Here is a 15,877-nt window from a genome sequence, read left to right on the forward strand (position 1 = left end):
AAAGCCCCTGCCTCCCTCCCGTGTAAATGTGTAACCACTAAAGAAGTCCAGCGGTGACACATTTACACACACCCCCGGTTAGTTAACGGCCCTACAGTGCGCACAGCGAAGAAGTTTCGAATCCTCACCTAGGTAACGCAACTGGGGCTAGATGTCACAAAAGCAGCGAGAGCCCATGAGTTTACGAAAGGACCCCACTAAGCCTCCAATATTAAGCCTGCATAGAACTTCTGGGCACAAACCAGATTAGCAGTACGGGCCAGTTGGGCAGCACACGGTCAAATGGTTACAAAAGGCGTGTCACCTACGTGCACTGTTACTAGTAGGCAAAGAAAACACCGCAGCTCTGCCCCCCACATTAAACCTTTTCTCGCTTCTGAAATTGGGTCTCAGTGGCTCCAAAGTGAAACCTGAACTCAGAGCCTGGCTCGCTCGAGGAGACCGGCACCTCTCTGCACTCACGGTCTCTGAAACGCGCCGCCATGGGCCGTACTGAGAGGAGAACTGCAGAGAATGTTCCCCCCTCACCCCCGCGACTCAAGCTTCACCCCAGAAATCACCAGACTCCCTGAAAACACTAGTGCCCACAGAGGGTTGGGACTGGCCGAGGGCAGGGGCAAGGAGCGAGCAGACCAAAGCCAGACCCCCTGGGGCTTTGCACAGACCCAAGCATCTTTCCCCAGGGACTTCTCTCGAGGGTCCTTCTCTGGCGTCGGGATTTTGACAAAAATCAGCAGATTCCCCCGGCGTTGTGCCAGCAGGGCAAGGCCTCAGGAGGCGTCACCTGCTCGGAGCGGAGGGCACGGCCCACGGCCCTTTGGGTATCCAATGAAATAGCCCTGGGGTCCAACCTAACGTTTCTGGAACTGAGCTACCCTTAGTGGGTAATGGCCGCTCTTCCCCTCACCCCACCTGCGGGTAATGGCCGCTGCCCCACCCCCACCCCCACCCAGGGGTAATGGCCGCCCTAAACAAGCCTGCCCTCGCTTTTATTTCCCAGGCTCAGCACGCAGGAACAGAACCCCTTCACCAGCTTCCACCCCGGTTGGTTTGTTTTTCGGTTGCAAACCCACATGGGATTCAGCCACCTCCCTCAGGGGCGCCAGTCCCCTGACCCGCCCCGCTCACCGGGTGACCCACTCCCTGCAGTTCCCCCTTCAGCCCGCCCACGCTGCTCCCTGTCTGCACGAGAAACACTCAACCGCCGGGAAAACCCAACCCGCTCCTCCCGGTGCCTGTTTTCCACGGCGGCTTCATGCCCAGCCGCGCTCGGTGTGTCCAGACCCGTCAGAGCCGCGAGGGCCAACCCCGGGGGGAAGAGCCAGGGACCCGCGGGAAGGATCTTGGCTCCACACAAGCACAGCCGAGGGTTAACGAGCAAACCCTACGCTCCTACCACCTAGCTCGCCTACGGCGCCAGCTCCGCGCTGTCTGCACTGCTCTCCCTGCAGAACAGAGCGGGCCCCCGGCTTTGGCTCCTGGTCGTTAGAGGAACCCACCGGGCAGAGGCTTGCGAGGGTTTATGAAGGGCCCCGGGGGGCAGCCGTAGGACGTAGCTTTAAGGCCTTTTGTTCTCACCTCTGTGATCCAGGTCGTGGTGGTTTTTCTCATCTTTAACGGTCAAGTGGGCTTGGCTCCCGAGGGCCCCAAGAGCCAGCAGTCCTGAGCTACTCCCCGTGACGGGAGGGATTCCTGGCGGCTGAAGGCCGGAAGGGTGAGGAGGCAGCTGTACGGGGGGGCCGTGAGCAGCGTGGGAGAGGTGTTGGGCCTGGAGCTGCTGCTGCTGCAATAAAACCAGCGGTAAGCAATTGGTGGGAAACAGCGCGTCGCCAACGGTCACGTGACAGGGAGGAGTCAGTGGACAGGGCGGAGCCTACTTCATTCACTCAGGGTATGTCTACACTACCCCGCTAGTTCGAACTAGCGGGGTAATGTAGTCATCCGCAGTTGCAAATGAAGCCCGGGATTTGAATTTCCCGGGCTTCATTTGCATGAAGCCGGCCGGCGCCATTTTTAAATGCCGGCTAGTTCGAACCCCGTGCCGCGCGGCTACACGTGGCATGGAGTAGCTAGTTCGGATTAGGCTCATGGAACGAGGTTTACAGCTAGTTCGGATTAGGAAGCCTAATCCTAACTAGCTACTCGGTGCCGCGTGTAGCCGCGCGGCACGGGGTTCGAACTAGCCGGCATTTAAAAATGGTGCCGGCCGGCTTCATGCAAATGAAGCCCGGGAAATTCAAATCCCGGGCTTCATTTGCAACTGCGGATGACTACATTACCTCCGCTAGTTCGAACTAGTGGGGTAGTGTAGACAGACCCTCACACCGTTACGGTGGATGTGCATGGGGGTGGGGGAATATTAAACCACTTTCAAACTCTGGGTTTTCTGCCTGCAAGAAGAATTCACGTTAGGAAGAGTCGGGAGGGAGGGGCGGAAAGGGGGCGGAGCTTACACCAAGCCAGGGATAAATAGCGCCAGTGTTTGAGGGTCCCCATTTCACTCCTGGCAATCCTCGCTACCGCGAGAGAACTTGGCACTTCCATGACGGAAGTGGCACGGGGGGAGGGGGCGGGGGGGAGCAAGGGGGTGACCCTCAGCACAACCAACACTGAGGTTTCCTTTTGCCAAACGTTAAGGCTTTTGACAGTAAAAATTGTGTCAATTTTAAGGCAAAAAAAAAAAAGGCCCAAAAAATGTGCCAATTTTAAAGGTGCTCGACGGGAACAAAGAAAAGCAGGCTTTCATATCCTTTTGCCCCGTCCCAGAGTACCGTGGCCTGCACAGCAACACACAGACTGGGGTAGCTGCTGCCAAAGGGGCTGGCATTTAATTATTAGCCCATCAGGATGTGTCCATGGTGTTATTAATCCCTCGTAGCTGACCAAACAACACTGGCTCGGGCGGGCCTACAGCTCCATATAAACGCCGCATTTCTCAAGTCGTAATCGTTGCACGGCAAAGGAAGAGGCCACGCCCCACGACTGGGGCATGCTAAGGGCTGAGCGAGCCCATTCGCCCAGACGTCGACGTGCAACCGAACCACCGGCGTGGGCTTCGCATGCAAACACAGAACAGGCCGGCTCCAGACGGCCGCCCGCGGGGGAGCTGGCTCGGGGCGGTTTATGGAACCGGTTTTTGCTAACTGTTTAGCAACGCTGAGGAGAACATGTTACTTCTTCCTGGAAGCGTCACACCCCTGGGGTGGAACTCCCAGCAGGCTGCACGGCTGCAGCTCGCCAGGCAGTTTTGCTGACACGGCATCGCTTACCACCCGATAAGAACAGGAGAGAAGGGACAAGCAGCCGGGTGGGCGGATGGGGGCCGGGAGCCAGGCAGCAGCCCTCGAGCGGTTTGCCTTCGCTAGGGTTACGGCAGGCCCGGGGGACGCCAGGAAGCTGCCCTGTTTGGAGAGGGCATTGCTCCCAAGAGCCAACAGCAGTGCCAGGGGCCTGTGGTTTGGAGACCAACGCACCCCCCTGCCCTGCTGCTCGGCCCCAGCTGCCATTGCAACACCACCGAGGCCTGGAGGTCGGAGGCCCCCTTCTAGCCCTGCCACCGGCAGCCTGAGCCAGGGCAGCTCGCAAGGCAGGTGGGTCAGACAGCGCAGCCAGCCTCCCCAGCCCTACCCGCCTGCCCCAGCGGGGAGCCGGCCTCTCCAGCCCTTAGCAGAGGAGCAAAGGCCGCCGGAGCCCACCTCTCACCCCTGCTCACTGCTAGAGGGGCTACGGTGGAGGAAGGACCAAGCAGGGGCAGGCCTGGCCAGGGCTCAGCAGAGCCCAGCAGGAAGCGGGCTGCTCTTTCAGGGAGCCCCCCGCCCTCCCGCAGAAAGTCCCTCCCAAGGGATCCTGGCCGGCTTCTCTAGCCACAGCGCCAGTCACACACTCCTGGAGCTGACAGAGACCTCAGGAGCCATGGAGTCCAGCCCCCTGCCCCAGGCAGGACCAGCCCCGACTCAACCATCCCAGCCAGGGCTTGGTCAAGCCGGGACTTGAACACCTCTAGGGATGGAGATTCCAGCCCCTCCCCAGGGAACCCAGCCCAGCGCTTCCCCACCCACCTAGTGAAATAGTTTTTCCTAAGATCCAACCTAGACCTCCCCCCCACAACTTGAGCCCATTGCTCCTCGGTCTGTCATCAGCACTGAGAACAGCCTCTCTGGGACCCCCTGCAAGGAGGTGAAGGCTGCTCTCAAATCTGATCCCCCCCCCTTCTCTTCTACAGACTAAACAAGCCTGAATCCCTCAGCCCGAGGGAAGGGGGTAGATGAACGGCAGAGGGGCACCGAGGGAAGTGGCAGGCTTAGGGGTAGCAGGGTTCTCGGAGAGGGGAGGAACCCAGGTGTGGGCACTGGCAGCGGGGAATGCCCCGGGAAACATTCCACAGCCTGGGAGGGATGCGAGACCCGACCGTGGAGACGCTGAAAGGGCAGGCGGCGGCAGGCGAGACGCCACCCGGGCAGAAGAGCTAATTCCAGGAAGTGACCAGCAGGAGGCACCGAGTGGCAAGTCAAACCAGGTTCCGCCTCTCTAGTCCAGCGCCCCCCGGCCCCGACCACGGGAAGTCAATATTATCGAGCAGCATCACCAACACTTACTGGGCTCGGAGAAGCCGTTGGGGGTAAATTAGAGCTAAATGAGAGCCAGGCCTGGGGGCTGTAATGAACTGTAAAGGACGGCAGGAAACACGGTGATACGCGGGCATCCGGCTAACTGACACCGTGCCGGACCGCGGGTGTTGCCGGACCAGAGAGGTTCAACCTGTGCAAGCATTCGAGCCTTTTGATGTTTATCTGAATCCCCCTGCAGCCACCACTTCCTCAGCCGAATACCTCCCTTTGCCCCGCCCTGCTGAGACAGAAAAACCACATCTCCCTGCCGCGACCTTCCCCACCCACTCCGAGGGCTTCTCGGTCAGGCTGCCTGCCGGGGCCTGCGCCCGCCCCAGCTCCCGAGAATGGCTCCGAGCACACGAGGATTTTGGTGCAGGCGCCACCGTCGGGCTCGCTGGGCCTGGACCCAAGGTGCCCAGCGAAGGAAGGGCCCAACCATTCAGCGTACACCTGAGGAGAGGCAGACAGGCGTGGTCCCCGTTCCAGGACAGGGAACAGCCACAGAACTGGGGCCTCTCCAGGGCAGATCCTGGGTGGGTGGAAGGAAAAGCCTAATGGAGCCACTATGCACCGTTTCCTCCCAGGGATAGCAGTGGGGGCCAGAGAGCAACACCGCCCCTCGACGGCACACCACAGGGCCAGGGAGCCATAGGCCAGTGCTGGAAAGGAAGCTGCAGGGCCGATTTCTGCAGGCTGCTAAACAACGAGAGAAACTTGCCGGTCCAGGGGCTACAGAACTTGAGACAATGGAAGCTATTCGGCTTCCACCAACGACAGCTGGGACTCCTCGTGGTGCAGGGAGCTCAGCTTGGCCCTACGTTTTCCACGCGCTGCGTCTGAACTTCGGCTTTCCTCGCCCGTATCGATTGGGGCCATTTCCAGCACCCGTGTTATTTACTCCCCTTGGAAGAGGACGTTCCTGCCCGTTGCGTCAACAGCGATTGCATGCAGAGGGAGAGCGGCTTCCAGGAGGGAAGGGAGTCAGGGCCCCGAGTTAGTCTGAGCTGCTGTAAATCTTCTGTCCTGGCTCCAGCAGTCACTGAAGGGCAGAGTGAGCAGAGAGAACGCTAGGCTGTAGCTATGTCACAGCCGAGTGCGGGGTTCACCCTGCTCCCCCTCAGCCCAGCCTGGTGAGGCATGACCTTTTCCCCGCCAGCGAGGCTGGCTTCCCCATCTCTTCCAGCCACACTAGGTCAGAGGTTCTGCTGAAGAGGTCCAGAAACGCTCCTCAAAGCCGGTCCTGCTTGCATCTTCCCTCAGAAGCTCTCCGACGGTTGGAGGCCCCAATGCCACTGGGCGTTGGCCAGGGTCAGCTCCCCCGCAGCCCACCCGGAGGCGAGGGCGCTTCGCACACGGCCCTTCGGAAAGGCCCACGGTGACTCACCCCCGCACTCCTCCCCCAGCCTGCCTGAGGAAGCGCCGTTCCGGCCCCTTTCACCTTGGTCATTTCCTGTCAAGTTCTATTTTAAGGAGTTTCTGAAACTGGTGACCTGCCAGCACGTGCCACTTTGCTCACCAGGGCTGCCGGGCCGAACGCACACAGAGTGGGGGTGCGGGCCCCCAGCCAGACGGGGCTTTCAAAGAGGCCTGAGGCCCAGGGCTCCGTGGAAATGGAGGAGCCGAGCGGGCGGCAGGGACGTGGGACTGGGCCCTGCCCAGGTGCACCTGCCGGGTTTCTCCACACAACGCTTTTGGTTTCTAGCCCTCTCGGCAGGGCACGTTTCCATGAGAGGGGGGAACCCCCCGGCCCGGATGCAGCTTCCTGACCAGGCCTGCGAGCTGAAAGCTGGCACGATTTACAGCGGCCGTTCGAAACGGGTGCTTGGAGCGCAGCCTGTTGCAGTCATTTCACTTCACGGCCACGCAAGCAGCCAACCCCGGCCCCCAAAAACAGCTTTGCCCTCACGGCTTGTGAGGGGACGGGCAGGGGAGGGAAACGGGGGTGGGGTACAGGCCGCTTGAGCCTGCCAACCACTGAAACCGATGGCAACGCTCTCCATCGGCTCCCAGGGCAGCTGCTTCACAAGGTACCGGCTGGGACCCAGGCTGCAAGAGGTGAAGAGATGCAGCTGCACTGTAGAGTCCTCAAGCCCCTCGGCCGTGGCCCAAAAGCATGGCGAGCTCCGCAGACCCCTCTGCGAGGGGACCCCGGTCCGGGTGGGACGTACCAGGACGATGCTGCGCAAACGAGAAAGGCTCCACTCGGCCTCAGAGCTAGACGCAGGCAGCCCGCGACTCTGGCCCAGGCGGACTCGTCACAACGCGCGCCAGGCCGGCCACCTCGCCAAGAGCCACCTGTGGGAGGGGCGCGTTGGGCCACCGAGCCCAGCTTGCAGCCTCCAGCCTGGCTCCCTGCTGGGCATTCACAGCAGAGCTCCCCCCCACGTCCTGCGGCAGATTATCCTGCGGACTAGCAGATCTTAGGATCATCCTATTACTCTTAGCGCCACCCTCTTGAATCAATCCTCTCCTTGCGGCCGACTCTCTTCCTGTCCAGGGATCTTAAATACCAGGTATTTGAAGAGTCGAGTAGCCGCATCGATTCTTAGCGGTTACTCGACTGGTCTATAGTCCCCGGGGGTGGGGCCGGCAGCCAGTGCGCTCCAGCCCCACCCCCCAGGAACCCCCTGCTGCTCTGCACTGCTGCCCTCCCTATCAGAGGCAGCAGTGTGGGGTGCCAGGCAGGAGCTGGCCCGCGAGGGGAGCCCGTTTAAAAACCAGCTCCTATCTGGGGGGAGTCTGAGCTCCCGGGCCCCGGCTCGAGCTGAAACGGAGCCGGGCTGCCTGTCCGCCTGGCTCCGAATACACTTGAAATGCAGAGCTGCAGCCAGGTCCCAACCTGTGGCAAGCAAGGACTGAGCCAGGCTGCTAAAACGTACTGGCGGGGGGTGGGAGGAGGATGCATGTAATCTAGAGCATTAACCTATACGCTTTTTCTTATCAATTAATGGACTCCACTATTACATCTCTGCTCCTAGACCATCCATCCCTAGAGGTGTTCAAGTCCCGGCTTGACACAGCCGTGGCTGGGATGGTTGAGTCGGGTTGGTCCTGCTTTGGGCAGGGGGCGGGACTCTGACTCCTGAGGTCTCTGCCCGCCCTCAGATTCGATGAGCCATCATTGGCTACAGAAATCAATGACGGTCTGTAACCCCAAACCTTCGTGTGGCGTCCATTCCCCACAACCCCAGACCAATGACGCCTGTGTGTTGTGAGTAGCAAGGGCTGTGGGTTTAGCGTGAAGCACTCGCCTATTAAATCATTCTTTGGAAGCGACTCGAGGTGGGATGATTGGCCCCTCTGATTTAGGGATGGGATTATCCAAACCCCTTCATAGCTAGAGGAAATCTTCTTGTGTTATTTAAAAGACTCAACTCCCTTTCCTAGAGAGGTTAAGCACCACACAACCCACTACTGACAAAATAGGAAAACACATTTCCGAGTTCTCCATCTGAATGCGGGTTTTGGGTCTGTTAGAATAGGGAGGGGTTTTCTTTTCTTAATTAACTGCTAATTAATGAGGAGAGTAAGATGTGAAGTTTTTTCCCCCATTTTAGTAGGAATTAATTGTTCCCACATCTTCCTAGCTTTGGAAAGAGAATGCTCTCGAAACTAAGCAGTGTCTACACTGGCAACCTTCAAGCACTGCCACATTAAAAAAAAAAAAAAAAAAAAAAAAAAAAAAAAGCAAGCAACTCTTTTTTTTTTTTTTTTAAACTGACCCTGCTGAGGAGCGCTTTCAAGTGCTGAAACTCACACACAGCGGAGTGTTTCTCTCAGCCCCTGGTGCGTGAACGCTGCTGTGCAGTAAAGTGGCCGTGTAGACACGGCCAAAGTTTTAAGAGCGTCACTCCCGGCCCACGTGACTGGGATGAGCCTAGTGAGAAAGCCACGGTACAGTCCACTTTCAGTGGTTCTACCTAAGCTGTGAAACGAAGGTCAAGGGGAGGGTAACGGCCACCTAGTGTGACTGTGGCTTTAACGATGCGCAGGGGTGCAACGCGGACACAGCCGGGATCCCAAACTGGGAGATCTCTAGGGAAAGGCTGTTGATTTTGCCCTGGTTACCATCAGCACCTAGGCTGAAAAATTCCAAACCTGCTCTTGGAGGTTAGCCTGGCTGTAGGCGCTTGGAACTTTCGCCCTAATCCCAAGCAAAAAGGAGCTGCCCAGACTCAAAGCTGTTTTCCTTCTGGGGTCTTTATGCACACGCCAAACAAATATGGCTAAGATAGCAGGAGGCTGTGATTTACAAGGGAGTCTGGCGAGGAGTATCTTGTATGTAGATGTTTTTAATTGGATTATGTACATCCTGCTTCATGCCTTTGTTAACCGATTTAATGGTTCACCACTTAAGTTCACCACTTGTGTTAAATTTAGTACAGTAGTCTAAATCATTTCCAGAGTTCCAAGCAAGTCTAGGGCTCCGTCTCACACAAGCCTGGAGCAGGGGGAACTGTATTCTCTGCATCTTGGGGTCTTCAAAGTATTTGAAGGCTTCAATATCTGAGATATAGGTGAGAGGATTATTCTGGGAGGGGTGGGTGAAATTCTGTGGCCTGCACTGTGCAGGGGGTCAGACTAGATGATCATAATGGTCCCTTCTGACCTTAAAGTCTATGAGTCTATGTATGAGAATGGCCTAGATACAGAAAATTAACAGTTCTTGACCTGAAAGGGAAGGGGGGAGGTTTAAGGATCTGGTGCATTTTCATACTTGTCAATTTTGTTTACAGCGCCTGAACTAAAATGCGGATCCCTTCACGTAGCAGAGCGAGACACATCTGATGGGTCTAACTCAAGTCCTACTTGCATACTCGAGCAAGCTTGTTTCCACATCAATAATTTCTTTGAAGTATCTTTGTCAAGTTCAGTAGGCATCAAATGTGATATCCCCTCTTCCTTTCCTTCTCCTGAATCTGTTGGCACAGCCAGTGGGTCCGACAGCCTCGTCGGGACCCTGGACGAGATTGGAGGGGGAGGGGCCTGCTCTGTGCCTCTGGAAGGGGCGGGGCCTCATGCAGAAGGGGTGGGGCCTAGGCAGTCCTCAAAGAGCACCACAGCTCCCCCAGGGGGCGCTCCAGCAGCGATTTAAAGGCCCCAGAGCACTGGCCAGTGGAGGCTGAGATCTCTGGACGCTTCTGTCTTGCCAGGCCCGGGGACAGTTGCCCACGTTGTCCCTCACACCCCAGACTGGCAGGCCTGGGCACAGTCCATGTCATTCTCTCCGGATGGGCTTTTATGCACCACGCTTTCCCCCAAAAACCTGCCCAAGCAACCCTGCGCCACGCACGAGCGCCCCCCACAGGCCAAGCTGGCGTCCTGCACCCCATGGAGGGTCGCCAACGCTCAGCTTTGTGTTTCCGCAGGCGCTCAGAGGTAGCCAGTGATACCGGCTGGCTCCTTTCGGCCGCCGAGCAGCTCCAGAACGGCCTGCGTACCAGCCCCCAACCCCGCGGGGGTTAAAGCGGCAGGCAGAAGGGCTCAAGGACAGCCGGCTTCCCTGCTCGGGCCCAGTGCTCTGCTCCCGTGCGCGGCGTGAAGCGACCCCCCCCCCCCCCCGGGAGTGACTGAAGAACCTGAACCAAGCAGTGTTCCACCCGCGCTCGGCCCAGGTGTAAACGGCCCACGAACCAAGCACTGGCAGCCTGGCCGGACGGCTCCCAGCCAGTCCCACAGGCAGCGGGGGAGGCCACCAGCTTTCCAATTCAGACCCCGTCAACCACCCGGGCTAACGACCGGCCAGTCGGGAGGACCCCAGGCTCTTGCTGGAGAGCGAACAGCGCTCCCCGTTAGGAAGGCCAGGACGCCCTTTCCAACCCGCCTTCCACGCTCAGCCTGCCCTACAGAGCCATCTGCATCCTCCGCACCTCACGGCACCACCCCGAAACCAAGCAGCCCCCCCCCCCCCCCCACAGAGCAGCACTGCCCCAGGGCTTGTGAACACGGCATGAAAAAGACACCCTCCCCCCCCCCCCCGCCCGCTCCTCAGAGACTAGGGTGATGCCCTCCCCCGCTGCCACGCCTGGTTAGCCAGAGGTCACTACCAAGCTAAGCCATCGAGGGCCGGTCACGCACGGCTTTCTCACAGCCGACCCCGGCCACCTCCTCTCCCTGCTCAACGCTCGCAGGGCTCTCTCGCCAGCCGTCTGACAGCAGCCACTGGGGGCTTCCCTCCCTGACAAGTTTACCCCCCCCCCCCCACACGACTGGATTCGCTTTTCTCCTTGGCCAGCGTGAGTGAAGCACCCCCCCCCCCCCCCCCCCCGGGCCGCTGCCCCTCGGTCCTGCCTGGGGAGAAGGTGTCAGGCAAAACGATTAAATGGCCGCCTGCCTAACGAGGGGGCGACAGTTGCATTCACGCTGATCCGAGGCAGCAATTACCTCAGAACAGGGATGGGGGAGGGGGATCACCGGCCCCACTCAATTACCTTAATTGAATTCCAATATCTGCCTCGAGCTGTCTTGACCTGCCGCGTCGCCTCCTAACTGCTACTTAAAAGGAAGCTAATCAAAGCGAACGTCTCCCTTTCCACACTCGCACTATCGAGTCCCCCTGCACACCGGCCAGGGAGAGGAGCAGGAGCGCACACCTCCAGCGGGATGGCGCCGGACGTGCCAAGAGCGGGACGGCAGAGAGACAGCAGAGCCGGGAAAGGCATCTTAAACCCGCCCTGTCAGAGGAGCGGCCATACGGAAAAGCTGGCAAGCTGCCCTCCACGGCTCTGTGCCGTCGGCAGCCAAGGCACAAACAGGCATTGCAAATCATTAGAAACACTTCAGCTGCCCCCCCCCCCAAACCAACAAGACCCATCCGTGAGTCTGTCCAAGTGATTCCATGTGTCCTCCGCATGCAATCGGAACCAGGCCCCCGCAAGGGAGTTAAGTGTGAAGGGGCGGCGTCAAGAGTCGAAGCCAAAGCTTTGATCTACGTTAGAGGCCGTTTGGGCCAAATCCCACTTCAAACCGGCCGACCAGTCTCTGAGCTGTAGAGCCGCCGTTTTCGTGGGAAGCGCCCCCGTTAGCGAGAGCTCCATGTGAACAGCCGCTCACAAGGATGACGTTCTTACAAACCAAGAGGAGCCGTTAAGGACGATGGGAAGAACGGAGCCTTGGCTGAATCCAAGTGGCAGAAGCAGTCCAGTGGAAGTTACATGTGCAGCTCAAGAGGGCACCGGGAATAATTCCTTTACAACACAAGTGTTTGGGTTGATTCTTGGCAAGTCAGGCTCGCAGCGGACCCCGTGGTTAGCTCCACCAGACACAAGGACTTCTGTACAGGTAGGAGCGGCATGTTTGTAGTCCACTATGGCACATTCCGCCAGGGGGTTGAGTAAATAAAGCCTGCAGCACAGCAGTTGTGAGGCCTATTTTGAGGCCCGACCAAGCAGAACAATTAGCCGAAATAGCTCTATCACCGCTAGAAACAATTAAAACTCCGGCCGTGTTCAACTTTCGGTATCTTAGCGATAAACCCCAGGCACATTTCCACGAGCAACTTAATGCTTGGAACATCAAGTTGCTCGTATTTACAGCACATTTCTCGTAAACAATACACCAGAGACATACCTGATCTCAGGGGGCTAGAAGAAAGACCAGCACATCCAGGCCAATTAAAAACGAACAAACAAATCAAGAACCGTGCCCAATTTCAGAAAGGCTGGGCAAGTTTTCCATATTGCGCCGCAATATTTATTTGCGGAAAACGGACTATGTAGGGGTTGGGTTTTTTAAAATTGCATTTTGACTGATCTCCATGCCTTGGTCTGTAGCAGCGACCTTATCACCGGCTGCTAAAAGGAGAATTCAGTCCCTTTTTGGTGGCTGATGAGGCTCTGACAGGAGAGTAACAAGTGACGTTCTAAGAAACCTCACGCCATTCAAACCCACCTCTAGGACCAGTCACAATGCTTAGAGGCGAGAGGGGACACAGGATTGCCCCAAAACCGCTGCCCTGGGCTACGGAGACATGGCCCCTGCCCCAAATCGGTTTTCTGAGGCCAAGACAGCCTTGCTCCAATGGAGACTGACAATTAGTAAGGTGCTGCCAAAGCCTTCCAGCCCATCAGTAGATTTGCAAGCCGCCATTCTTCCAAGCCAACCAAGTGCAGGGTTGTCTCTGGCCGCGGTAAATGATAGGAATAAAAGGGGTATACACACGGTAAGAGGCAGATTGGGAAGTCCACGTACCCCGATGATAGCATTCAGCTCTGTCATTGTCACTTGCTTGGCACGCTCAACAGCCTGCGCCACCTGCTGTTGGTGCTAAGGGAACAAAAAGGCGCATTAGAAATCGGGACGGTTCCTGACAGGCTGTAAAGGAAGAGCCAAGGAAGCCTGGAAAGCCACTTCAAGAGGCGAAAGGCCTCAGCAGCCTGCCAACACTTGACCTGGCAGGTTTCCCCCGAAAACCACGTGCTAAGGACTGATTTCAGAGGGAGCTGACTCCAAACGACCCGCGGGCCCATCGGGGAGCTGCGCTGGTACCGAACAGCACACAGAGCTGGGCACTATGCCAGTATCTCCTGACCATGCACCGGCTCCATGACCTCTACTGAGCACAGGCTGACAGTCTTCCCACATTGCAGTATGGGCTGAACCTCTCTGGTCCGGCAACATCCGTGGCCCGGCATGATTTGCGTTAGCTGGTGCCTATTTATCGTGGGTAGGGCCAAATTTCCATAAAGTTTGTTACAGCCCCCAGTCCTGGTGCTCGGCGTTCTGTGCTGTTATTTGGCTCTAATTTACCCCTTTAGTGTCTTCTAGGAACCCAGCAAGCTGTGCAAGTGTTGGGGATACTGCTAGACAATATCAACCTCCTCTGGTCCAGCAAATTCTCTGATTCAGCACCCGTCGAGGCCAGACTAGAGAGGTTCAACCTGTCGTTGGGGAAATAGCTACAATGTGACTCAACCAGTCCGGGCCCTTTTTCCACTCGTGCCAGGAGTCAAAATCTGAACCAGAGTCTAAGGACTTGCAGCACAAAGCATGTCCCAGCTAGCCTAACCTCCCCTTGCTCCAAGAGGACTTTCCAAATTGTTCTCACCAATATCAGCACTATTCAAATGGACGACAATCACAACAACAACAACAGTTCACAGATGTTCCCTTACCTCTTGTGACAGAAAAGGCATGATTTGAGCTAGAATTGTGTTCAATCGTTTAGCAATCTCCGTCTAAAAAAAGAAAAAAAAGACAAAAGCATTTAGTGTAGTCAAAAATCTCCTTATGTGGACATGCCAGAAATAGGAATGCATTTTAAGACAATGAATAAGACTTCAGAATTATTTTTTAAAAAGCAATTTTCATCTCCAACATCTACCATTTTCCCCTCTTTGGGTGTGTCTAGACTACAGGGTTTTGTCGACAAAAGTGGCCTTTTGTCGACAATACTATATCTGGATCTACACTACTGCCGAAAACTCGGCAGTTTTGTCAACTGCGGTAAACCTCATTCTATGAGGAAGAACGCCTTTTGTCAAAGTTCTGTCGACAAAAGGGGTTATTGCATCTACAGTCCTTTGCGTCTACACTTTGAGTCGACAATGCGGCTTGCTTTGTTGACAGAACTGGATGTAGTCTAGAGGCTCTTTGTCGACAGAAGCTTTGACAGTATCTGTCGACAAAGCCTCGGTCAACAAAAGCCTGTAGTTTAGACGTACCCTTTCTTCCCGCCTTCCATAGATCATACATCATAATAAGAAGCAAATTTTTAAAAGGCGTCTAGAGCACACAAATACACCTTCTCTAAATCCTTCAGGCCAGGTCTTTGGCAAGCTTTGAATTCCTTTTCTAGACAGGAACTAAATGATGCCAAACAATATTGGGATAAACTGAACCAGTTTCATGTCTGTTTTTTTTATGGTGGTCTCAAAAAAAAACAACAAAAAAAACCCCAAACCCACAGCACCTATCTGGTTAAAACACAGATGTGATCCAAATCATCAAGTGAGCACGTGAAAAAGGATCTCTGCGTCATTTTTATATCCATCTCCCTGTTGCTGCTGCTCAGACATGGGGTTACTCTGGCAGAAGAGTAACAAGACGGAAAAATCCAGAGACGTACGAGACCCCGTGACCACCAGTTAAAGAAGTGAGATTGTAAAGTATCAAAGACAAACTTGGTTTTATTCGCACTTTTGCAATTAAGCCTCATTGCAGCACCAAGTTGAAAACCTTGTCCATTTATCTAAGCGCCTACCAAAGCAGCTAATCACTACGGCATTTCTCGACTCATCAATTGGCATTCTCCACTCATCTGTTCACTTTAGCTTATTACTTTATGTGAGAGGGTGCTTTTGCATTCAGAGAGCTTATACACCAATTCCAAACCGGAAGCGGGTTGAGCTCTTCGGCTTGACAGAATGCAGATTTCTGTCAACGGTTCTGCACTTTTGGAAGAAGTTTGCTTAGGACAGTTCGTTTCTTTCAAATGTAAAATGAATTCTGCGCTCTCAGCTTGACAGTGCATTCGGATCATGACGGAGCCGCGCTACTGGTTTCCAAAAATTATAGGCTTTTCCTTCCTGCACTGATGGTTGGCCAGGGATGACTCTTGGACAGTGGGCTGAACGCCCTACGTCTTACTCGGACTTAAAAAAAAAAAGGTAGAGGAAAGTTGAGATCATTCTAGTTCATTCTGCAGCCCTTCTATCCCATTCAAGAACTTGAACCCAAAGCCGTTTGCACCTGTCAGCTGACCACAGAACTCCGAGGGTTAAGAAGAATGTTCTCCACCGTCAAGTTGTGGTTTTTGCAAAAATCTCTCTCCACCTAAAATAACTTACTCATGCGAAATAGGGAATCTAGGTTTGAGTCAGCAATTCATATTTTCACCTTAAAACGTTCTAGGTCTGACTCCGCACTGAGGTCCCTTTGCTCTGCTCTGGCATCGAAAAGCGACCTTCAAATGAGAGCGAATGTAACGTGCCTCCCCATTTGTCAGTGGAAAGGGGCCCTACGCAGTTGATCTTAAAATAGCAAAGAAGTAGGCCTCAGCCACGGTTTAAGACCCAGACGACAGACTTCAAGCTCTCCAGAAAGGAGAATACGAGCTTTAACAGGGTCCAAGAGAGAGCTGGGTAAGTTCATGGAGGTTAGGCCCCTCAATGGCTGTTAGCCAGGATGGGTAAGGATGGTGTCTGAGCCTTGGTTTGCCAGAGGCTGGGAATGGGCAACAGGGGGGGGATCACGTGAGGAGTCCCTGTTCTGTTCCCTCCCTCTGGGGCATCTGAACATAAGAACGGCCGCACTAGGTCAGACCAAAG

General features: G+C 55.7%; 1 protein-coding gene across 10 annotated transcripts in view; it reads right to left on the bottom strand.

Annotated features, from left to right (window-relative positions):
• The window catches only part of TLE3 (TLE family member 3, transcriptional corepressor), a 50,024-nt gene that overhangs the window by 17,438 nt on the left and 16,709 nt on the right, over nt 1-15,877 (bottom strand). For 3 of the 10 annotated variants that reach the window (XM_075896818.2, XM_075896815.2, XM_075896813.2), the window contains exons 5-7: nt 13,724-13,786; nt 12,771-12,875; nt 1,579-1,783 (exon numbers count right to left, since the gene is read on the bottom strand). In XM_075896818.2, coding sequence (XP_075752933.1) covers nt 1,579-1,783; nt 12,771-12,875; nt 13,724-13,786 — 373 coding nt within the window. The remainder of the gene's footprint in view (nt 1-1,578; nt 1,784-12,770; nt 12,876-13,723; nt 13,787-15,877) is intronic. The other 7 variants (XM_075896820.2, XM_075896817.2, XM_075896819.2 and 4 more) reach the window with 5 other exon arrangements.

This window comes from Pelodiscus sinensis, chromosome 14 (genome assembly GCF_052426305.1).
Source record: "Pelodiscus sinensis isolate ZL-2025 chromosome 14, ASM5242630v1, whole genome shotgun sequence".
In the NCBI taxonomy this organism is placed as follows: domain Eukaryota; kingdom Metazoa; phylum Chordata; order Testudines; family Trionychidae; genus Pelodiscus; species Pelodiscus sinensis.